The 24,198-nt window shown below is 40.2% G+C and overlaps 1 protein-coding gene across 5 annotated transcripts in view; it reads right to left on the bottom strand.

Annotated features, from left to right (window-relative positions):
- Nucleotides 1–24,198, bottom strand: part of ARHGAP6 (Rho GTPase activating protein 6) — a 332,594-nt gene that overhangs the window by 29,860 nt on the left and 278,536 nt on the right. For all 5 annotated transcript variants that reach the window (XM_074858816.1, XM_074858820.1, XM_074858818.1 and 2 more), the window contains 2 exons: nt 13,777–13,848; nt 2,779–3,035 (listed from right to left, as the gene is read on the bottom strand). In XM_074858816.1, coding sequence (XP_074714917.1) covers nt 2,779–3,035; nt 13,777–13,848 — 329 coding nt within the window. The remainder of the gene's footprint in view (nt 1–2,778; nt 3,036–13,776; nt 13,849–24,198) is intronic.

Genomic DNA, 24,198 nt, shown 5'->3' with positions numbered 1-24,198 from the left:
GCTGCCCACTACTCCAGGACTATCAACACAGACACAGTGCTACTTGGACTGCAGTGCCCAGCACCAAAGAAAAATCTACTGGGCATTACCTTTGCACATAATAGATACCAGTCCCTGCTCCACCATGGCAAGCTCAAAATCTAAATAAACTGCACAAGTATTAAGATAAGCATACAGAAACATGAAGGAAAGTGGAAATTAAAAAGGAAATGGAAAGAGCAAAAAGAAAATGAAGGCCAGAGGGACAGGTGTGGAATGAAGGTCAGATTAAGGTTTTCTTTACTTTTTAAGGGTTATAGAAGGCTTTTCTCTTTTGAAAAGATGAGCAATGTTACAGAGTATGCATGGGATCCAGTACTATCCATGGCAGATCCCTTTTCACTCCATACATTGTGGTATTTGAGTAGTAAAGCAGTATGACAGAGCTCCTGATACTTGAATAAAATTTGGCTGCATAATATATATAAAAATAATATATTAACAGAGAGTAGAATATTCTCTACAATAAGCACACAAAAAGTGTCTTGCTGGATGACCAGGGTCTCAACTTCCAACTTCTGGGCAAAAATTCTACACAGAAAATGCAGCAACAGTGATTTCTGTCTAGCTCTCAGAGAAGAGATAACCACAGCACTCATATCATGAGCTCTGCAGCCAGCATTGCCTTATATTTCTTACTGAAATCCTCAGTTGAGTGTTTGAAGACTCACTGGAATACACAAAAGTGAATGGTACAGTAATAAACAACCCTTCCAATTTAAAAGGACTGCAACTCCAGGTATCTGTGCAGCATTTGTGTGAGAAACTGGTTGTATCAGTTGCATCTACTAATTAATCTTTCTTTTTTTTTTTTTTTGGAAGTATTTGCCTTGATATAGTTGAAAATAAACAGTGCAACACTGCCCAAGAGATAACAGATCAGTGCAGGCTTCCTTACCATCCCCTAAAAACCTCAGTGGAGTGGAGTAAGTACACTGATAAGCAGAAGTATAAAAGCCAACGACAGACAAGATATGGGACATGAGTTGTTATTTATGTGAAATAATTGACAATTCATAAAGTACATTACTGAGTAACTGAGGTTCATTCCCAAGAGAAAATGCCAGCTCCCTCCATACCACACTGTCCACCTTAGTCTGCTCTTACTTCTCTGTAGGTGAACCATGTACTACTGCATCCTCACGTCTACGAACTACAGGCTCAAATCCAACACCCTGAAAGCTGCAACACTGGTATTAAAAAAAAAAAAAAAAAAGACCAAACAAGCAAAACCCCCACAAGCTTCTAGGAACTTGGTCCTGACGGAGCTCTATCCCTTGGATATAACAAAGGATCCAGGTTCCTTCTGCTTGCCGGCTGGTCAAATGCATGTCAGAGACCTTATCCCACTTGGTGAAAAGAACAGCAGATGACCCATATCTGGACACATGTGTTATCCTTCCCTCATATGAAAACAGGTTCTGAAGCCAATGGGTGTATACGGATTTCTATCTTTTGTCACTGCCTATGCCAAATTCTGAAAGAAGTTGGCAGGTTTCCCTTCACACTTATATTCATTCACATGTACTGTGCACTTTTGTGTGAACACAACTGCCTGTTTGTATGGTCTGGACAGGCCAATATATGTGCATTATGCATATGTAAGAATGCAAACATCTTCAAATACCATGCCCTCAGCTACAGAATGTAGACATTTCAAGCTTCAGCTGACAGCTAGAGGGAAAGAAGGCAGGTCATGGGGCTCTTCAACTTTCTCTTAATTTGCAATTTACTCCAGTTCTACTCCTCTTACTACCATGTCTTGGAGAGCCCTACATAGCATTTCTCTGAAGCAGGTTTTATCCTAGGGATGAAAGAAGGTAAGGATCCTAAGAAAATATTTTATTTTTCAGGGTCTGTTCCTGTACCCCAAATTCCTTCTCAGATTACTTAACAGGGGTTTTTATTGAAAGTACTTTATTATGAATTTTCTCTCTCTTCATTGCAAATGAAATTAAAAACAGTAACTCTAGAACCTCTATCCCATGGTATAAAAAAAAAAAAATACTGTTACTAGCTGCAGTACTGGAAAACTGAAAAGCTCAGAGCGTAAAATTTACTTACAAGAAACAGAACTCTGCAAACAAATGGTCTACCAGGTACCTATCTTACATGCAGGATTAACATTCAACCCAAACCACTGCACTGTGTTCTGCTGCCAAAGCATAGCCCCCATGTGGAAATGTCCTTCAGAGAGCCTGGTACAAATTTACTCTGACAACTTCTTACTTACCACCAAGGACATGATCAGAATTAGACCATAGGGATTTTTATTAATATTAGGATAGGGATCAATAGTTAGATTTATTTCCAAATTTGTAGAGCTAGATTAACATAAGCATACATATAAATAACAATCACATAGATTTAATCTTCCCCAGCTGAAAAAATTAGGTTGAAGATGGATGGAATTTGTTAAATCTAAAAGACCTCCTACACAGAAGGAGGTAGATAAAGGGACGGAACAAGAAAACTTCTAAATAATCTCTCTGAAACTTTGTGATCTGTAACAGATTTGCACAATCCATATGATCTTTTCCCACCAGCACCAGAGAAAGAAGACTTCCATTACAGTTAGAATTTTCTGGTATAGAACAGGCCAGCTTTCACCTGAAAATGACCGTTCAAACATGACAGAAGAAATATTCCACAATCTGTGGGCACAACAGAGTTTTTTCCTGCTCCAGCGAGACTCTCTGGACCTACCGGCCTGCACCGCATTGTGATGGATCTACTTACACGCCTCCTTGCTCGTGGCGCTGGCTCGGGTGTGTTAGGAGAAGTGGATTCATTTGGTGTTTCTGAGGTTGAGCTAAGAGATGAGTTACTGCTTGAAAGTTCTTTGTTCTGCTTTTTAGTTCCAAACGGCAAGAGAAAGGCCACAAAATCTGAAACATCTTTTTGCTCTTCTCTCTGAGAGTCTTGCTTGAGCTTGTAGGCCCGGTCATTAGCAATCACTTGGGACAAGGGCATTCCAAAAGCCTGGGGAATAAATTCTGCAACAACAACAACAAAATTAATATTTACTGAACATCTGATATTTATTTAGTACAAAAAGAATTAAGTATTAAGCTTTAAAAAGAAAAACAATCTGAAATCCCTTTACATATATAATAATTCCAGTGAAGTACTAGACTGCATAATAATAATAACAACATTCAAACAATAAAATAATAGTGGAGACGTGCCAGGTAATTGTAGCCCATGGTATCTGAATCCTGTTTCCAGTTGGATCATGCAAGACATACCACACAGAATCTTGGAAAATCACTTGGGTGAAGATCTAATTAAGGTATTAACTTTCACTGAAGGCAAATGGCAGTCTGGCACCTTTGGCTATATCTAGATGATGCAGAGGGCCATCAGAGGCTCCGGTAACCTAATCCTAAAACTGGGAAGCCTAGCTGGATGGTGCCACAGCTCTCTCAGAAACCTGGCAAAGGAGTCTGAAATATTTCTCACAAATGCTGCAAGGCACCACGGTCAAGGGGTACAGGTTCATGCATGGGTCTCATTACAGGTCAGGAGGGTATGTGCCTACCTGTACAGGGAGCTTGTAAGTGCATCCACTATTCAGATTAAGCCTTCAAGGATATGGTTTTAAATATATACAAGAACTATCCTGCTTTAACATACTGGTAAGACTAAACTGGTTTAATAGTGATATATCAGTATAAAGGTCCTTTGTAACAGTACAAAAATATATATGGACATATAGAAATATAGTGGAATAGAGATTTCTCTCAATTAACAGAAAGAATATAATCCCATCCCACATCAACATAACTGTAATGTACAAAAGCAGCATATACTTCAGGTCTCAAAGTAAAATGCTCACATATTTTACAGAACAGAAAAATGCTCTACAGTGAATTTGCCAACAACAACTAACATTGAAATTCTTGTCATTAAGTTTCAAATCTAGACCTATCTGAGATTAGTAGAACCAAAACCAGTGGGTCAGGCTGCCAACTAGTACTGTTTTGTGCTCAAATGGAATGAAAAAATAGCTATTGACTCTATTCATCCTGGTGAAAATGGGTGCAACTTTTTAAACTTTTTTTTAATTTTTTTTTACTATGAAAACAAGGAACAAAAAAAAAGGGGCAAACAAAAAAATCCTTACACACTATCCTTCTCTTTTGCCACAATTGTCTACATGATGAAAGGCTGAAGTTTCTCCTGGGACTTAAAGTCTGACTATATGTTTGATGACAGTTTCAAATTTTATCTAGGCTTACATTAAGATTAAAGTAAGGCATTGAAAAGAAGACTATATTGTATGAATCCTAAATGAGGACACTACTAGCCTATCATACTAAATAGACAAAGGCCCATTGTTCTGATTTGGTGAGAAACATTACTGCTCTTTAAAAGTATGAAATGTTAAGACATGACCTTAGTTTGGTGGCCAGACAAAACTAAATCAGGAAGCAGAGCCTCACATATCAAGCAAGTCTGGAGGTGACCTGTGAGTAGAATGACATCTAAAACCATCTGCATTTAATTTAGGACAAGAAAGAACATCATCTCATGGGTATCAAGCAATGCGGGGATTGCCAGTTCCAGGAGCCCAGAGTTAGACCCATCCCTCCTGTACCCAGAAGAGTGTGCCTATAAAATGATGAGAGTATTAGCATTAACATTTTTTTCTTTTCTGAATTATCTTACCAGTGAACATCTAAGACTACAAACTTGAGATACACATATGCAACAATGTCTTCCTTGCTGGCTGTCTAACTGGGTACATTGTTGTACCTCCAGCACCCCTATTTATTTGTCCTTCCACAGCATTTCCTGAGTAAAGCCACTGAGCCAAATGAAATCCTGAACATGAAATATTTACCTGGTTTTGGCTCACAGCCACGTGTGCTTCAAATTGGGATAGGACAGCAGTATGTAGCCCAGTGATGCCCATCATGCTGATGTCACTGATCCTATAGCACTGGGATCAACGGGGATAAGATCAGCAGGAGATGAGATCTCAGTACTGCTTATTAAAAGAATTTCAATAAAATCACCTTCTCCCTGACTTCATTATGTAAAGGCGGGTATTTTGAGGTAGGTGTTGCTCCTCTTTCAAAACTCTGAGGTGTGGGATTTTTAATTGCTCTTGCTCAACGTGCCTGTAGAGCAGTGAAAGGACATTGAGCCTCTAGTCTACTTTGCTGTAGGCCTCATTCTCAGAGGACATGAACTGCTTCCCCGATTTCTCAATGTCTGGCAGAGATGGGGAACTGGATGAAAACCAACTGGCTGATTTTCAGACTAAATAGAGATGGAAGTGATGCTGGCTGGCAGTGGCAATTACGTTAAAGAACTGGCAAAACCAGTAACTTTTTGCTCGTTTGCTGAAATTAAGAGAATTAGTTGCACCCTCCACAGACTGGCTACAGCCTCAAGTTCCCACCAAAACTAGTGTGTGTGTATATATTGTGGGGTGGTGGTGAAGAGCATGTTTTGCCCATCACTCTTTAGAAGTATTCAACCCCAACAATTTCCCTGTTGTACAGGTAATATCATGTCCAGTAGAGAGAACGCCAGCCCTTTTGACATTTCAGATTTATTCAAAAAAGAAGAGTTGTAGTCATGCAAAGTATTTAGCAACCCATTGACAGATTGGAAACTGGCCAATGTGACGCCCACATATAAGAAGGGTCGGAAGGATGACCCGGGAAATTACAGGCCTGTCAGCTTGATGTCAGTGCCTGGGAAGCTGATGGAGCAGCTCATCCAGAGTACCATCACAGAACACATGCGGGACAACCAGATGATCAGGCCCAGTCAGCATGGGTTTATGAAAGGCAGGTCCTGCTTGACAAACCTGATCTCCTTCTACAACAGGGTGACCAGCTTATTGGATGAGGGAAAGGCTGTGGATGTAGTTTACCTTGACTTCAGTAAGGCCTTTGACACTGTTTCCCACAGCATTCTCCTGGCAAAACTGGCTGCTCGAGGCTTGGATGATCGCACGCTTTGCTGGGTAAAAAACTGGCTGGATGGCCGGGCCCAGAGAGTTGTGGTGAATGGAGTTAAATCCAGTTGGTGGCTGGTCATGAGTGGTGTCCCCCAGGGCTCGGTTTTGGGGCCACTCCTGTTTAACATCTTTATTGATGATCTGGACGAGGGGATCGAGTGCACCCTCAGTAAGTTTGCAGACGACACCAAGTTGGGTGGGAGTGTTGATCTGCTCGAGGGTAGGGAGGCTCTGCAGAGAGAACTGGACAGGCTGGAGTGATGGGCTAAGGCCAACTGTATGAGCTTCAATAAGGTCAAATGCCGGGTGCTGCACTTGGGCCACAACAACCCCCAGCAGCGCTACAGGCTTGGGGAGGAGTGGCTGGAGAGCTGCCAGTCAGAGAGGGACCTGGGGGTGTTGATTGACAGCTGGCTGAACATGAGCCAGCAGTGTGCCCAGGTGGCCAAGAAGGGCAATAGTATCCTGGCTTGTATCAGAAATAGCGTGGCCAGCAGGGACAGGGAAGTGATCTTGCCCCTGTACTCGGCACTGGTGAGGCCGCATCTCGATTACTGTGTTCAGTTTTGGGCCCCTCATTACAAAAAGGACATTGAATTACTCGAGCGTGTCCAGAGAAGGGCAACGAAGCTGGTGAAGGGTCTGGAGCACATGTCGTATGAGGAGAGGCTGAGGGAACTGGGGTTGTTTAGTCTGGAGAAGAGGAGGCTGAGGAGAGACCTCATCGCCCTCTACAACTACCTGAAAGGAGGTTGCAGAGAGCTGGGGATGAGTCTCTTTAACCAAGTAACAAGCGATAGGACAAGAGGGAATGGCCTCAAGTTGCGCCAGGGAAGGTTTAGACTGGATATTAGGAAGCATTTCTTTACAGAACAGGTTGTTAGGCATTGGAATGGGCTGCCCAGGGCAGTGGTGGAGTCCCCATCCCTGGAGGTGTTTAAGAGTCAGGTTGACATAGCGCTTAGGGATATGGTGTAGTTGAGAAGGGTCAGTGTTAGGTTAATGGTTGGACTAGATGATCTTCAAGGTCTTTTCCAGCTTAGACGATTCTGTGATTCTGTGATGGGGGAGAAAGGGCACTGACTCAGATGTAAGATGTGTAGGTTTGAGACTCTGGTCTCACACTCAAGGTAAAAGTACCAACTCTCTATTTACTGCTCCCTGCTGTTGCAGATGTTTCATTTGTATGAAGAAGCATTCCTTAGAGCAGCAGCTCAAACTCTGGTCTGTTGTGTATATACTGAGTGCCAAAGCTACTAAGTTAGCTACTCTCTATAAACCCAACAAAAATTTGATCACTTACTCAATTAGGAGAGTGAGCAGCTTAAAAAGAAATTTTGCAGAAAGCACCATGTAAAAATGTGAAAAAACCTGCTGGATTGGGCAACCAGCTTGGAAATGCAGACTCATATAATTAGCCAGCAGCACATAAGGACTTGACTTTTGATCCATTCTGGTTTTTAGTGTTTACTGGCAAAGGAGACAATTTGCTATTTTGGAGAAGTGTGTAATTTCTCTTACCAGAAAGTCCATCTTGCAGCTGATGCAAGTTTCTTAACAAAATTTTCATCAAAACTGGTATGTTCCTAAGAAATCTTTCTGTGGTGGCAAATCAGTGTTTTCTAATCAAAAGCAGCATGTCACAGAAAAACTCCCAGCCAGATCAAATAAGAGTTTCAGTGATCAGAAATCCTGATATCCAGGATGTTGACCCATACAGTTAGCTTACTTGGCTTCATGTCTCCCCATCCAAGTACAGTTTTGAAGGCTTCTCTGAAGTTTCAGCTGGCGAAAATTGTGGTTTCTATTCCACAAACCATAACAATCTATTAAGAACCAGTGAGGTCTACACTCTAGACCCTAATGAGGCCTTCAATGCTAATAAAGTGAACAGCATACAATACAGCAACTTTGGATAGTCTCCTTAGCACTTTGGGGTTTTTTCTTAAATACAGCTAAAGTGCTGGTTTTGAGCTGCTAAAACCTTGTGACCAAGATCTACTGAGGTGCATGTACTACCTCTGTTTAAATGATAGGAATAGCGTGAGACAGCTCAAAGAATAATATGATTTAAAAGGGATATTTAAATGGGTAGGGGTCTTTAACTCAACGTCCCCAGCTAGCCGGACTGGGTAACTCTGTTTTGCTAACTGAAATTAATTACTTTGGATCTGTAGAGAGAGTGGTGGAAGCAAGAAAATTAGGAAAATGGAGAACTTGATACATAATGGGAATGGCAAAACTCCTTCCATCTGAATGTTCATCAAAACCCTGCACTGACTCCAGAAGACTCGAGATAAGACAATGTTCTCAGCATCAGTTCTGTGGCTGAAACTCCATTCTCTAGCTAGTTGGAGCTCACTGACCTTCAAGGAGTGACATAAGGCCTTCCCAATTACTTAGGCTTTTTCTGTGGGTAGGATTTTGGGTTTTTTAAAAAAATACCCAAGAGGTTCTTCAGTCCTTTAGTTGACTTTAGTACAAAATACGACACAGTGTTGCTTAAAAAACCTTTTGTATACCTAGAGAGCATGAGAAACATTTTAAAAGTTTTTTAAAAAGCACAGTAGGGTGCTGGAAAGGCTTGAAAAAAAATCACATTTCTAATAAACTATAATAAAAAAGAAACTTCATCTATTCAGCTCTCTCCTTAGGCTGTGCCAAGACAAACGAACATCATGTCAGGTTGAACTGCTGAAGAATAAATGCAAACATTAAGAAATACCTCTAAATTTATTGAGTATGGCTGGGAAGTAAACAAGGAAGATGTTTTCCAAAATTTTGAACTAAAGAAAAATTAAACATCTACTGATGGATCTGCATATACCACAGAGTTACCAGGAAGACCTTTTCTCAGAAACTCCAGCATACAGAGCAGCTCTGCTAAGGCCCTATGGAACCTGTCAAGTATTTACATTCCACACAGAAACACCAGAAAATGGGATGATTCTCAGTTGCTCAACAAATCACGTAACAACTGATTATTACTTCTGAGCAGGTCTCTTAGTTCACCTGTAGTGTTTACTGGAACCAAGGCAAAATGGAGCTGGTTTACTGATAAAATCTTCTAGGAGAAATCCTTTCTGGGAAGCATCTCTCTCAGGAATGCCTGTGTGTACTGTCTAAGTAGGTAGGCTTATGCTGACCCCTGTACCACTGGCAGGAGTCAAATGAAAGGCTCCACTTCTGCTGCTGTCAAAATTAGCAGTGAATTTGTAAGGGAACAGTACTCAGCTGCCAGCATGCAGAGCATCCTGAGAATTTCTTATTCCAAGCAGCACTGACATTTTACTGCTCCTCCAGCCCGAGTAGCGTTTGTTAGCAGCTAAAGCAAATGTTTGGAGACATGTAGACAGCATGACTGAGAATCACGATGGCCATTAAAAATAAGGAAGCTGGGTAGAGAAAAGCAAAGACATCGAATGATGGAAGCTGAAAATATTGCTTAAATATCTGAGCAGAGTGCTGCTCTCCTGCTTTGTCTGTTTACATCTGGCAACTTTTGCTATATCCTGATCTGGTGAGTCACTCAGAGATGTAAAAACAATTGAAAAAACACTTGTTTTAGAATTTTTGCCCCTTTTAATGAGATAAGGACATATGTATCTCTCAAAAAGGACAAAATAAAGATATGAATCTCATTTAAAGTGAATTCAATTCTACTTTAGTGTCTTTGTTGGCTTTCAGAAGTATGACAATTTGCTGAAACTCTCACTTAACAGACAGGTTGATCGACTGATCCATCTAAATAAACCGTGGTATTAGGAGAGTAAAAACTCCACAGATTGGAACGAGGCCTAAAACATGAGTGATTACATCTCCAAACAGTCCTAGAAGAAATGAGTACTATATCCTTTTGGTTATGCCTTTTAAGCATGGACACCTGGTGGGGTGGGGTGAGGGAGAACAGTCTTGGGCACAAATCGGAGGTAGGTGGTACTACAGAAGTCTACACCCTAGGGCAGTTCAGTGCACGTCAGTGCTAAAGGAGAGGGTTTGTCAGGCAAGACCAAGGACTCAAGTCCTCCCCGCTCTTTCTCAGGAACTGCCTGCACCTGAAGATGCTGACCACACACACTACAAGATGCACAAGATTCACACCTCGTGCACCCTGCAGCAAGGACTCCATCGCACATCCCCAGTGATCAGCACAGTGGCCTTTTTCTCTACCTCTGTGGCTTCCTGCGCCAGACACATCTTGGTGATCTTTGGCTGCAACCCACACACAGGATCACATGGTACTGTGTGATTGGCAGGATTAACCTTCAGAAGCCTATCTATCAAAAAAAAAAAAAAAAGACTTTTCAGGTGGCACATACTCCAGTCAAGACCTAACAATATGGCCCCTTCCACTGTTACTTGTTCTGGTATGTGGGGTCTCCCAAGGTGGGACATGGGAAACTCAAAATGTTTGGGATTAATTACATACTCTTCAAACTGCAACTGTGCTTACAAAAGTGATGCTGAAGGGACACAAATGCTGTTTGCATTAAGGCAGCTGCAACTCATCTGTATAAAGTGTTCTGGAAATCGGCTTCCCTGCTTCCCCTCCGATGTCCTGCAGACTGTCTCCTTCTCACAATGGTGCAGCTGGACTAGTTACCAAAAAAACCCAAAACAAACCCACAAAACCCCAAAAAGAAACAGAAGGAAGGCATTCTTTTCGGGCATGAGAGCTAGGGACCTGCCCGGGTGGGTAAGTAAGTGCTCCCTGCCTTTTGTTTGTGCACACCCATGTCCACAGTGCAATGTGTTTGTATGGAAGATACTCTCTTCATAAATAAATGGTAGAAATGCTTGTTAAAAAACACCATGGAACAGACTAGGATAATACTTCCAGCTTGCTGTGACACACACGCTGAGGGAGGTTAACTTTGACTTTGGGTGATATGGAGACCACTGTTCAGGAAAGGTGGTGGGGCTTGGCCCTGAGGTGAGCATGGTGGGCTCATCCTTACGGAGACCAGCAGCATGAGGCCTTACATTCTTCTTTCCAGAGCCAGCTCATCACCTGCAAGCTGGACAATGCTGTCCCTCCTAACTCCTGAGGCTGGGGGAGATGCTAGTGCTGCTGCTTCCTACAGGAAAACAGACACCTTCCACCAACCGTGCCAGGCTAAGGGCCCATGTGGCATTCCTGGTTGCTCATCCCCTGAGCCATCATGGATTATGAGTCTGCTCAGCAAGTATCTGTGTGGCAGATCATCTTTAATAACTCAGAAGGGCAGAGCACACCAGAAACAACCATGGACAGAAACCCTAAGAAGTAGGGTGCCATATGCTGCTATCTGGGCTATTTTTGCCTAACGTTTGCTGTTGGCAACAAATAAGAGCCAACATGGCTTTCTTTTCACTCTGCTGACACAACCTCATTGGGAACCCAACTCCTTTCAGTTTCCTGGCCTTCTCTACCCTTACTGACCAACCGGACACTACTGTCAATACAGACATCCTCAAGAAAGGAGAGAAATATAGATTCTGCTATTTTGAGTAGTGCTGGGCTATTTTCCCCTCAGAGGGTGCTCTTATAATATTTAATACATGAAGAGAGCATGTAAGACATCTCTATAAATGAGAATAAGGCAGTGGAAGGCAGAAGAAAGAGGATAAAAGCAGAGTGGTACATGTTTGAAACGCCTGAAGTTAAAAGAAGAAAGAAAAAAAAAGGAATTAAAATTAAGAGAATCAGCATAGTGATTTTTAAAAATGCTTGGGTATAGTTAACCAGAAGATATGAGCAATGCTGAAAAACAGGAAGTAGATAAATATATACAAAGATGAATAAGCACAAAGTGCTGACCTAAACAGCAAAGTACACTTAGAAAATCCATCGGAATAAAAACAGAAAGTATACCCCCAAAGTTACTGAGTGGAGTATAAATGCTATCATGCAAAGTAGACACAAAAAAATCCCTGAACAGAGATGTAAAAATTGTTTGAAAGATCTTTGGCAACAGAGAATTTAGAGGAATAAAGAGCAACTCCAGGTTAAGCATTTGTATGCATCACTGAAGGAAGCTATCATTTCTCAAGGCACTGTATCAAAGAGGCCTTGGAGGAGTTTGGAGGTGCAATTGCAAAGATCCACCGGATTTGGGTGACACAGCAAAACTTGTTCTTTGGTGAATTATCAAATCAATTTATTATTGCTAAAATCTGCTACTGCAATGAAAAATGTGAGAATAAAAAGATAAAATGTATTTAAGCTCTCAAAAGAGCTTTTAAATAGAAACTTTAAAAGGAGGCTACCAAAGCCACGCTACCCATATGGGGGGAAAGATAAGAACTCTCAGTGCATTAAAAATTTGTGAAAGCCAGAACAGTTTTTTTTAAAAAAAGCAGTAAGTGGTTAGCCATTTCCGACGCAGAAAAGCACCCCACAGGCTGCTATGAAGATCAGTATCTGGTAAATGCACTGAAAAGCAGGGAAGCTTTTGCACAGAACTATGTTGCTTTGCACTTTTAACTGCATGGAGAACTAAATGAAAAAAAAAACAAGGAAGCTAAGCAACATAATGACTGATTAATTACACTGCAGCCAAATGTAATGCATTGACAGGAGCAGTACAAGATAAGATTTTTCCCCAAAGGTGGCTGTAAAATCATTAAACCTCTCCCTTAAAGACTCCTTCTGCACGTGGGCTCAGTCCTACATCAAGTAATTCTCATAATAAATGAAAGATTAGGTACTTGCAATGCAACATGGGAGAACACTGGATTTACCCAAACAAATGTGTCAGGGGACTTTCAGTTTTAGAAAAACTAATGCAAATATTTCCCACAGCCATTTTTAAATCAAGAAAATAATAATCCCATATATGAAGTCACCAAAGAAACAAAAATTAAAAGGAAAGTATTTTCTTCCTGACAAATATCTAAAGTAACTTTGGAAAGAGGATGTTCATTTTTTCAATGGAATTTCAAAGTTCCATCCTTCTGCCAAATTAGATTACAAACAATAACGTCAGAGTAATGAAATCACTTCTCTTGTTACAAATTTGTACATTTGTGTGCGGGTTTGTGAAACTGGGATGTTAATACTGAGTTTTACTACCACTTTTCCAGAACTACTTTTCCAGAAGGGAACACAAAATTAGATGCACAATTACCTACGTGCAGGAAACTGCGATTTCAGAAACACTTTTCAGGTCTCAACGTCTAGACTTAGCTCAAATGGCTGCAAATTAAGGATCAAGTCCAGTGGATTAGGACCCAGCCCATAAAACTGATAACTGTCCAAACAAAAGAGTACAAGTTTATCTGTAAATCCATGTCACATGGAGTCTATTAAAATCTAACTGATCAGTAGCACTGAATCATTTCTATATTTTAAACAATGGCTATTTTCCTAAGGTTAAAAAAAGAAAAGCAAACCAACTGACTTGCTTGGGCAGGGTGGGGTTCACATGCTTTGCAAATTGAAAGAGGAGAGTGCAAATACAGGTAAACAACTGGATCATCTTATCCAGACTGCACTCTGTACTGGATCATGAAAATGGGCAGAAAGAACAATGAAGAAAATATGCAGTCCTTTAACTCCTCCTTTTCTCCCAGGAAATTAGCTGTCAGTTGAAGAGATCTGGGTTATACCAATGACAAATAGAAAAGATAAGACATATTTTTCAACTTGAAAATAAATACCTAGGCAGTACCTCAGCTCAGCAAATTCTCTTGCTCCAGAAAGTATACATACAAGACTGAAGAAATCTCATATGCAAAACTAAGACCCAATCAGATCAGTAAATATGTACTCATTTTACCTTTGTCTCTGTTCCTCTCCTTCCCTAAAGAGTCCAGTTTCTTTCTTAATGATTTCTTCCTCTTTTGTCCATCTGTAAGAGGAAAAAAGAAGAAAAAAAATAAAAGGAAGTGAAGAGAGAGAATGTTGAACAAACTGCTGCTGCACAAGCTGTAGGAACACAGACCTAGATGGCCATGGCACTTGGGAGTCAGGAAGACTGTGGGGCACATTTCACAAAGGCTAGGGACTGTCACAGTCCTTCAGCCCAAAGAAGCGCTGCTTTGTTCACCCAAATGCCGAAGTTGTACTGGGGAACCAAAATGTATCCCACTGCATACTGCTGGCCACATCTACATATCTGTGGTCACACAGCCCATGTGGCAGAATGAAAAGCTAATTTTGAAGACTTAACAATGGAGATTTGTTGCTGGATATTTTTCATAGTGAGGTACCATAAAAGGTATGGTACCTTACTATGGTAAGGTACCTAAAAGGTACTGGTTAGCCCTCATCCATGGTCACAAGACTGTGACTCAGGTGTGGAGCTGAAGGTAGTATTTGGAGAGGGAGGATTTCTAACCTCCAGGATAAATTCTGCGTAACAGTTGGGTGATAGCTGACCACCTTCACATGACCCATCTGAGAGGAACTCACACTGGGAGCTTGCATATTGGTACAGCATGTCCAAATTGGTTCAGATGGATTAGAGTCTCATAGAAATTATTGTTCTGACACCCTATTATATTATCATCAAAGTTTTCACTAAGGTATTAAGGACCAAAGATTTCAAGCAACAGTGCAGGCAAGTTCATTCTTGAAACAATTACGTCAAAAGGTTGGCTATCATTAGTTCCTTCAGCAGCATCTTTTATAATGAAAAGTCAACAAAAATGCATTTTATTTATTAGGTCTCAACAAATACCTGGGATTAAGACATGGGCCTGCTTTAACTTGTACCTTTTGAATTTTTTAAGTTCCAAAGCAATATAAAGGGTCTAACATAGGGACTAATACTAACACTAACATAGACACCACTCTACCTAAAGGTTAAGGAACACGTACCCTTGCCTTACTGGTTTTGTAATATGCCAAAACCTCAAAAATTAACACATTGTATCTGTATTTCACTTTCATGTTAAGGAGGTAACCAAACAATCTGTCTCAACACGTTTTCTAGTTCTGTAAGCCAGTGTCTTAAGTGGTCTTTCACAGTAGGGAGCATACCACAGAGGAATGAGGCAGATCTTTGTCAATGAACTCTCATCTCTGCAATTAGGGGTCGTGAGAGAACACAAGCCGTTTCCCCACAGTCTTCCCTCAACTCCTATTGAAAACCATGCCCAGAACATAACTCAATAGACAGCTGGAAAAAATATGACTTTTTCATAGCCAGTTAATATCCTTTTACTTTAAAATTAACATTTCCTTTTACCTTATGTAACTGTGGTTTGATCGACTCCACTTGCACTCTGCATTTATTTAGAGCGTATTTGCTCCAAGCACTCCGTTCACTATGATACTCAGTTCCTGTCTCTTGAGGTATACTGTCATTTACTGGTTATGGTAATTCCCCTTTTCCACACCTGCTCCGGTGAGAATACATGTCTCTGAAATAAGGTTGACTAGAATGGGTAAGGTGTTCTGGATGAGAGTTCACCAATATAATGGTGGTAATTCACTGCCTGATACGGTCTATGATTAGATTTTCCTTTTTCATAGCCACATGACAAGTTCATAACTCAAAGTCATATTTTGATTGATTAATATGCCTGGTCTTTTCACACCTTCTAACATTTCCAGTTGATAAAACTGAGTTTATTACAGAAATTCTTCTTTCACCTCTTGGCAATATGAATAGTTAAGTCGGTAGCCTGTTTACATACACCTGACAGTACTGCTTGTTTTTATAGGGTTCCCTACTACCATTGTGTTCTAGCTTTAAATATAAAATTTTCAAATTATTTTTTATGTTATAAATTCAAATTACTGCTTCACAGTAGCCTTTTGATAAATGACTCACATTTCTTTGGAACCTTAGAGCCTTATTCTCCAAAGACCCATTTATTGATATTCCGACATTCCACTGAAGTCTACTGAGACATAAAAATGAGAACAAAAGTCGAAATCGGATGTGAAATACAGTGTTTTGATATTATATCTACACAACGGCAACTTCTGGAGTGTTTTAGCACTGCACAATCAAATACAACAGAAATACAGGAAAAATGAATGCTGTTCAATATTGAACACAGAAACAAATGCCACTCATATCCACATGGAAAACAGGTTAACAACTTCCAGAGCCAGACTATAAATGATTTCTCATGAATCTTGTTTTTAATGGGTGATTCTTTCAACTCCAACAGTGAAGTAATTCCTCAGTAAATGACAGGCTGAGATAACATTTGTGCATCCGTCTCTGCAAACCTTGAATTTTGGATACAAGTGATGCTGAGGCCCAGAGGAATGTAAGAAGCAGGAAGCAGTTCTGTAGATGGACAAGCCAGAAAATACAGAAAAGAGTCCACTCTGAGCACTCCTGAGCAAAGAAAGAGATAGCAGTGACAGAGCGGAGACACTTACCTTGGGCAGTGATTGCAGTTCCACGGAAGGCAGTGGAGCTACAACCATTTACATTTACAGTTTACTGAGTGGCAAGAGAGAGTTGCACGTAAAAGTAAGACTGAGAGGAATTTCAGTGAAAAGCTAAAGCTTAGGGGATCTGCCAAAAGGTCTAAAGTCAGTTCCAGTTCTCCTTCTCCCCAGCAAAAGATGTGCTTAATTACAATCTATATTCTGTAAAAATAAATATGTTTTGAAATGATTGCTGATTCTGGTTACATCAGGCATGAACACTGCTGAAATATTCATAACGTGCTTAAAGAATTATGCAACTCTAGCAGTTTTACATCTTAAATTAACCCAATTCATAATAATAATGTTTAGTACTTATTATCTGCAGTGTGTTTTGAGAATATAATTAATATCCAAAGCATTTTTGGGAAACAGGCAAAGCATTATTACCCATGCATTATACCTACCATACATTTTTAAATTAATTAGCAAATATTTATGCAAAATAGCATTGTACCAGCCCAAAGTGCTATTAAATATGGACCGCTATTTTAATTTGCAGTTTGGAAATGTTTAAACCACAAAGTGATAAATGTTGTTGGGCTTTTATCCAGTGTTTTGTGTACATAATTATCACTTAATGTCTTCTTTCCATAGATGAACAATATACTGCTCCTCCAACAGATTCCACTGAAGAGTATCAGCAAGATGAGAGAAGTACTCAAAAGACAACTACTGTCAATGTGAAGGAAGCTGGATTTTTTTCTTTCATAACCTGTTCTGCTTTTTCTGAAGAACACCCGCCCAGGCAGCTGTGCAGATCAGTTTTTTTCAGAAATGAACTTGGTTTGTTCAATGTTTACATCACTCTCTGGGCGTCTATATATTAAGACTAGCATGATAAATATTTAAAAGACCAAGAGTCTAGAATCAAGCTCCTGAGTGCATATTAAATTGCTATGTGACCTGTTTTTCCAAAGTGGTGAGCACTTCCATGTTCAGTTAATGCCAAAAAGACTTCTCTATTTGAAAAATTAGTTCATCTTTTTACAACTCTGTCAGTGAACCACAGCCTAAAGAATACAAGAGTATTTATACTCATATACTGACTTTGGACAAGAACTGAGAAGTTTGACATCTAAGATTATTATTTTTGAAATTTTGGGTTAAGGTTGAAATGACACCTGCGGTGTCATCACTAACACCATTTAATTATCGGTTACACTCTCCAATCCCAGATTCTATATAGCACATTTCAGGGCCTAAATTTCACTCTAAGTGAGACCATGGTTCTACAAACTAGGTAATAAGAAGCCATTTTCACACTGAGGATATATAAATTTCAGCTCTAGAAGTTTAAAAAAAAAGGAGAGAACTTTGTATTTTTTTAATGACAGATCGCTCTGTTGCTTTGCACAAGACCACCTACCAACACCACATATGACTAAAAGAGAGAGCAAGCAGGCTGAATCCTGTTACTATTATTTCCTTCCAGTACTGCTTTACTAATTTTAAAGATATGGAAATCAACAAGTCTATTGGGTAGGTAGAGGTGTTGTTCAGCATAAGCAAAAGCATCACAAATTTAGTTATAGGGAATTTGTTCAAGATAACAGAGTTAGTGGCACACCTGGAGCTAACATTCAGGAACTCTTGGCCACCAGTTTCATGTTATGTCACTTAATAGTCACTATGCTGTGAAGCCCTAATACAGTATGGTTTTCATAATTAATATAATATACAGTAAAAAGCACAATAGCACCTGAACTTCCTAAGTAATTTTTATGACACTATTACAGTATTAGGCTTCAGATCATGGAAATACCAATGTAAATAAGCTTGAAGTGAACCTGTAACAAAAATACGATTCTTCAGCATCTTCCTTCCTTAAACATGGGCTTATAGATTATCTATAAGAATGGATGTTGCTTTTATGTTACTTACATTCAAAGACACTTTTTTGTTAATCGAAAACATAATTCATAAATTCATACAGAGCCTTTAAACTAATATAACTAGGCAGGTTTTTGACAAAAGAGGTGATCTGTTGCTTATGGGGTTGAGTAAAGAAAACTCCCCTCCCCATCTACTGGCAATTTCCTTTGCTTATGAGAATTGTGTTTCTTGTCCATTTGGGGAAGAAAATTTGTCATGTTCTACAATTAAGGGTTATTTTCACACAGTATAAAGAGAGAAGTTATGTGAGAGATGAATATCATACCCATAGCTCATTTATCAAAACAGAAACAGATGAAAAAGTCAATATTGTGAGATTTCTAAAATACTTCTTCATAGTAGTTGTATTCATGGCCATTTTCCCTTAACAGGTATTAGTAATTGGATCTAATTGCATTTAAAGAAAAAAATAAAAATAGACTGTACTTTCTAAAAGTGTAATCCATTCGGTCTTGAAAATGACTGCCAATGGCACCACAAAGCACCAAGTTTGACCTCTCTTGAGGACTTGTAGGTTCACTTCACTCATTGAGAGCGACACATTTCCCAAGTGCCAGCCTCCTGCACTCAACCTGCAAGCGGAATGCCAAGCTACAGCCTCTCTTGCCTGCGCAATACTGCAAGTAATAGAGACTCTGCAATCAGAACACACTGCTAAATTCTGTTGATGGAGCACAATAAAGACGAGACTGTGCTTCATTCACTGACAGTTGCACTGTGTTTGTGGTTGAAGTTGCCTCTTTGGGTCACTATACAAAGCAAATTTGCTTCTGAATGCATGCTTGGAGCTGCTCTACTGAAGAAGAGTGTGCTGGTTTTACTTAGCCATTTCTGTGACTATAAATGTCCATCTTGAAATATTTATTTAGATTAACTTGTTGAAATACCCTGTCCCCACTCAGCAATTTCCAAAGCACTGCCAGCTGCAGCACAGATGGAAGGTAAACAATTTCAACCAGAGAACCAGGAGCTAGAGATTTTGGCATATAAAGCAATATAAAAACAGAAGGGCTGAGCCTACAGTTACTTTCCATCACTCTCTTTCTCCCTTTCACCTGTCCTCAGCAGTACACACAAAAGGGGATCTCCATCAGCGATGCAGATTATTATATTCCTCCAGAAGCCTTGGACTATCTCCCTGTTTCTCACACTACTTCTCCGTATGGCCTATGTTGCTCTCTATTTCACTTTGACTTAAATCAGCACTCCTTTGTGCTTGTCAGCCTACAGATGGAAGAAAAGCCTTATTTGTTCAAGCGCACCCCTCAGCTGCAGCCATGACCTTCCAGGTGGCAGCCAGCTCACACGTGCTCACGTCAGCCCACAGAGCTGGCCTACGACTGCCCGCCACAGGCACCACAAACACACCCGGAGGCAGCTCCCCTCTTACATGCTGTTTTCTCTGATGCAGCAAACTAGCTTCTGCATTTCCCTCTCCGGGAAGTTCCCTCAATGAATTTACGGCAGAAGAAACTGCGTGAAAAGGGCAGAGCTGAAGAAGTCAGAGCCCATTCTTCAGTAGGGCTGCAGCTCCCTATGGGCTGCGCACAGGTGGGACCAGAGCCAGAGCGTTGCAGTCTTCTGGGCAGGAGCGCTGCCTGACCCAAACCCTTCCCAGGGCAATGGTGAGAAACCGGGTGAGGCATGGGCAAACTGACTGCTCAGGAAACGATGTTCTCAGTAGTACAGAGTGTATACAATACCACCACTTGAGAAAACCCACAACCATCAGACAAAAGTGTGCTTTTCATTCTATTCTCCCTCATCCCATCAGACTCTTTGGTAATCTGCGGTTAGCCTATCTTCTTCAGATATGTGCTTCAACCCCTCTGGGCTAAGGCATTAACGATTGTTAAAATGAAACATGGAGGAATTACAAAGTCCAAATGTGCAGGTTTAAGTGATGAAGCTGCTGGAAGGTTAAATTCTGCATTATACACTATCTCTTTACTGTGGAACAGTAAGAATTTGGTCATATTGGTATATGAATTAAATTATTTCTCTAGAAAGTATTCATAAATTGCCGTGGAACCTGCCTAGAAGGCAAAACTGCTGGAAACCTCCCCTGCTTCAAAAGCAAGCTGCATCTCTACAGGGACCTAAGTTTTATTAATCAAATAACACTTCACAACAACCTTTTGTGATTCTGATACAAATTTTTTTAAAAAATCAAACAATCCTCCATAATTTGTTTCCCAGGTATTAATAGATTTTTGATGCTCCACATCTATTATGATGGCAAAGGTGACATACCAATTTATACCAGCTGAGCATATCATCAATAGACTGTCCTGTCTTTTAGGAAAACACATCTAAAAAGTGTCGTTCAAAACTAGAATCAAATCTGTTAGAGTGAAAAATGTACCATTTCTACTGAACCCTATTCTCAAGGTCTATTTCTATCAGACTCATGTCCCAACTTGCTGAAAAAAAATGTTACATGTTGGAAAACAGCAGGATGATACAGATATAGACTACAACTGTAACGAGATAGGTAGAAACCCTTTCTCACAAAAAAAAAAAAAAAAAAAATCTTACTTTGGGCAATGTTCTAATTCAGACAGCAAATACTACTCAATTCTGGTGGACAGAGGAGTCATAAGAAAACACATTTCAGCTCCACTTGCCTACACCTTCCTTAGTGTATGTAAGGTATTAAATAGTCTCCAAGCATATATGTTGGAAGAGAGAACTACTTTGATGTTTTCAAACGTGTTCTTCCATGATTCTCTGTAGTGAGGGACTTGTGTTAACTGGTGAGCAAACACAGGTGCAACGTACTCTAAGGGTGAGAGTCAAACCTTAGTAGATAGGGGATAGGGGACTGGGGCTCTGGAGCAAGATCAGGGATGCAGAAGCCACAAGTGGAGGGAGGGCATTGTCAGCGAGCACAGCCCACCCCGGCTAGAAGAGGAGCCAGGAAGGAGTCGTTTTCCAGTTGCCCCAGCCACCGCACTCCTGCTGTGCAGGGTGCTGCAGGTCTAACAGACGAACATGAGCTCAGCAGCACCAAAAGCAACCCTTAAGAGAATACAAAGAGGATGCCTGCCTTCAGTTTGTGTATGCCGTGTATAAATATCCTTAAAAGATCAGAATTTTTAATTATGTCAGAATTTTTTAAACCACCACACAAAAAACCAAGAATAAAGTTCCCTATCTTCCCTTTTCATTTGATTTTTTAAAAAAATGTATTCTGTAGTCTTTTTGCATTTGGACTCTTGACTAGAGATAACAGTGTTTGGAAAGATGAAAAAAAAAAAATCTGTTCAGCTATTTTGGCATTACTAGAATGAAAAAATATATAGCTTTTTAACCTACCAATACATTTTAAATGCTGTATTACATGAACTCTAGGGAAGAAGATATTCAGTGAGTCCTACAGAGGAAATGAAAAATCAGCATACTAAACTACAATTGTTTTGGAGCTTATTGGTATTTGCTAAACCTTTAGCTGGACCTAAGGAAACCAACCCATTTTGATAGGAACATAAACAGTTGTTCAAACCTTTTTTTTATACTAGGATAAGGGAAGCTGCTGCTGCTGCCATATATAGAAGAGACGACGGAAATAACTTACTCAAGCATGCAAAGCTACCTGGCAGCCTTTAGAAGATTAGAAAGTAAGGGCCAAATGCCCTTGTGTGCCCTTCTGTGGCTGGCACTGGAGAGTAGCAAAAAGTGGGTGAACCCCTGGAAAGAGAGAACAGATAAAGATGCAGGATGCCAAGTCTGACTTCCCAGTGCATAGACTGAGTCAGATTCTCAAATAATAAAAATCTCTGCTTGCTTCAGTGCCTACATTAGCACAGGATTTCCTGTGTCATAAGAACTCCCAAATCATAGTACTCGATTAAACAAACAAACAAACAAACAAAAAACACAAAAAAAACCCCCAACAAACAAAAACAAACCCAGAAAGAGCGGGCCAAAGGGTAATTTGCTACACATTTTTCTCCAGGAAGGTCTTTTGATGAAGCACATGCCTCGTGTCAATACTGGAAGAAAAAAATGGCTCCAGGTATACTGATATTAGAGGGAACCATTCCTTCTACACTTCAGGGCAATATTTGCTACACTGAGACTCATGACAGGATTCACAAACCAGTAATGTGAAGCAGCAGGTGCAAACCAAAATATAGACGCTGTATTTTTTCACATTGCAGCAGTATCTGTAGTGTTGCAGGAGTTCCCTAAACTCAAAAGCTAGGTAAATTCCTAACTTAAATAGATTATGCTATATCAGGGACTTTGCAGCTGCCCTACTCTCTACATGGAAGGCACTCAGAAATGACAATGATCGGCAGAGGTTTAAAAGCTCTGAGAAAGACTGAATAACATCCCCTGCTTGGAGTGCTTCCATAACTGACAGTAAAATATGTCAGAAACTGTCTACAGTACTACCTCAAAACAACCACAGTAAAAGAAAATATTTTAGCTGTATTGAAAAAAAAAATAATCAAAACAGCAAATCCCAAACAAACAACAAACTGGAGCCTTGATGCTGCAGTTTGAGATCGGAAAAATGCACGTAACAGCTCTAAAACTGCCTTCAGTTCACCGAGGGCAAGGGAAAATTGACTGTCTCCTGGCATTGGCTACCTAAATAAAAAGTCATTTTATATATGGAAGGGGGAGAGTAGCTTGTTGTCATTCCTAGTCAAAGGGACTCTTGATTTGATAAGAAGAATTAATTACTTGTAATCCCCACAGTACCAGCTGGGCTAGGGGCAGGCCAGACATTAAATTGCCAGCATTTAGCTGGTATTGAACTTTTTGTGTATTGATAAACTGGCTTGCATGCCTGTAACTGGTAGGTGAAGCAGCAACCAAGTTTCTTTACATCTCCCTTACAGTTTTCCCCCAGGTTGCTCTCAGCATGATCATGGGTTAAGGTCTTCAAAGGACAAGGAAATTCACTCAGCTCTCTGGAATTCAGGGGACCTGCTCACGGTCACAGAGGTAGTTCATGGCATCCAGGTCCCCACTGTCTTCTGACTATTGCTTTGTTGTTATGAACCATTCATAAAAGTCTTTCCTCGGACTCTCACTTTAAAGAAGGACCTGTGCAAGAAACTAAAACAGCCTTCATAGCTTGCTCCCTCCAGGAGTAACTAAATTAGTCTACAGTATTCCTGCTCAGAGCCTTAATGAATAAATGAGAGAGGAGTCTTTAGTGCAAGGAATTGAAATCACGGTGAAGAAGGCCTCTCGTTGGACAGGCTGGTGGCCCCAATAATTGAGATGCTATCCCTTTGAAAAATGAACAATGCATCTTCTTTCTAATAATGTTTCATTGTAGTAATTATCTCTCCTCTGTATCATCACTCATCTAGCTTACACACTTTTTTATTAATAAACAGGAACAGGTGTTGAAAATGTAAACCACACAGATAAAAGGCATGATGAGCTCTGCAGAGAACACTTGGGTCACTTCCTGCACAGAAATAGAGTCACATAGACATCCGTCTAATCTATTCTTAAAAACCTTCAGCAGGAGATTAGAACTCCATTAAACCTTGAGGTAGACTTTTCAGTGTAAAAGCCTAATACAAAGATATATATAGTACCGCAGCTCTGATAAAATAAATCTATCTCTAGTCACTTTATCTTTCCTAATCAGTATTTAAAGACATATCTTATACTCCTGGCACCAAGCACAACTCCTTGACTGAAACCATGCCTTTGAAGAAACTTTAGAAACTGACTCTTCTACCTAAGGCAAGAAGAAATCCTCACCAGAATTACTTCCCTAACGCACTTTTGAAAGGAGCAATACACGTAAGACAACAGAAATAAATCTGATTTTCAACTGAAATATTTAAAAGTTGTATACCAGAAGAATACACGCAAAAGCAAAGCTCTGCCAAAGGCGAGCAGCATTTGGAAATTAGTGGGCTGCAATGTCAGTACT

Source organism: Strix uralensis, chromosome 2 (genome assembly GCF_047716275.1).
Source record: "Strix uralensis isolate ZFMK-TIS-50842 chromosome 2, bStrUra1, whole genome shotgun sequence".
Classification (NCBI taxonomy): Eukaryota; Metazoa; Chordata; class Aves; order Strigiformes; family Strigidae; genus Strix; species Strix uralensis.
Note: the sequence above shows the minus strand (reverse complement) of the source record. Positions and strands in the feature narration are given on the sequence as shown.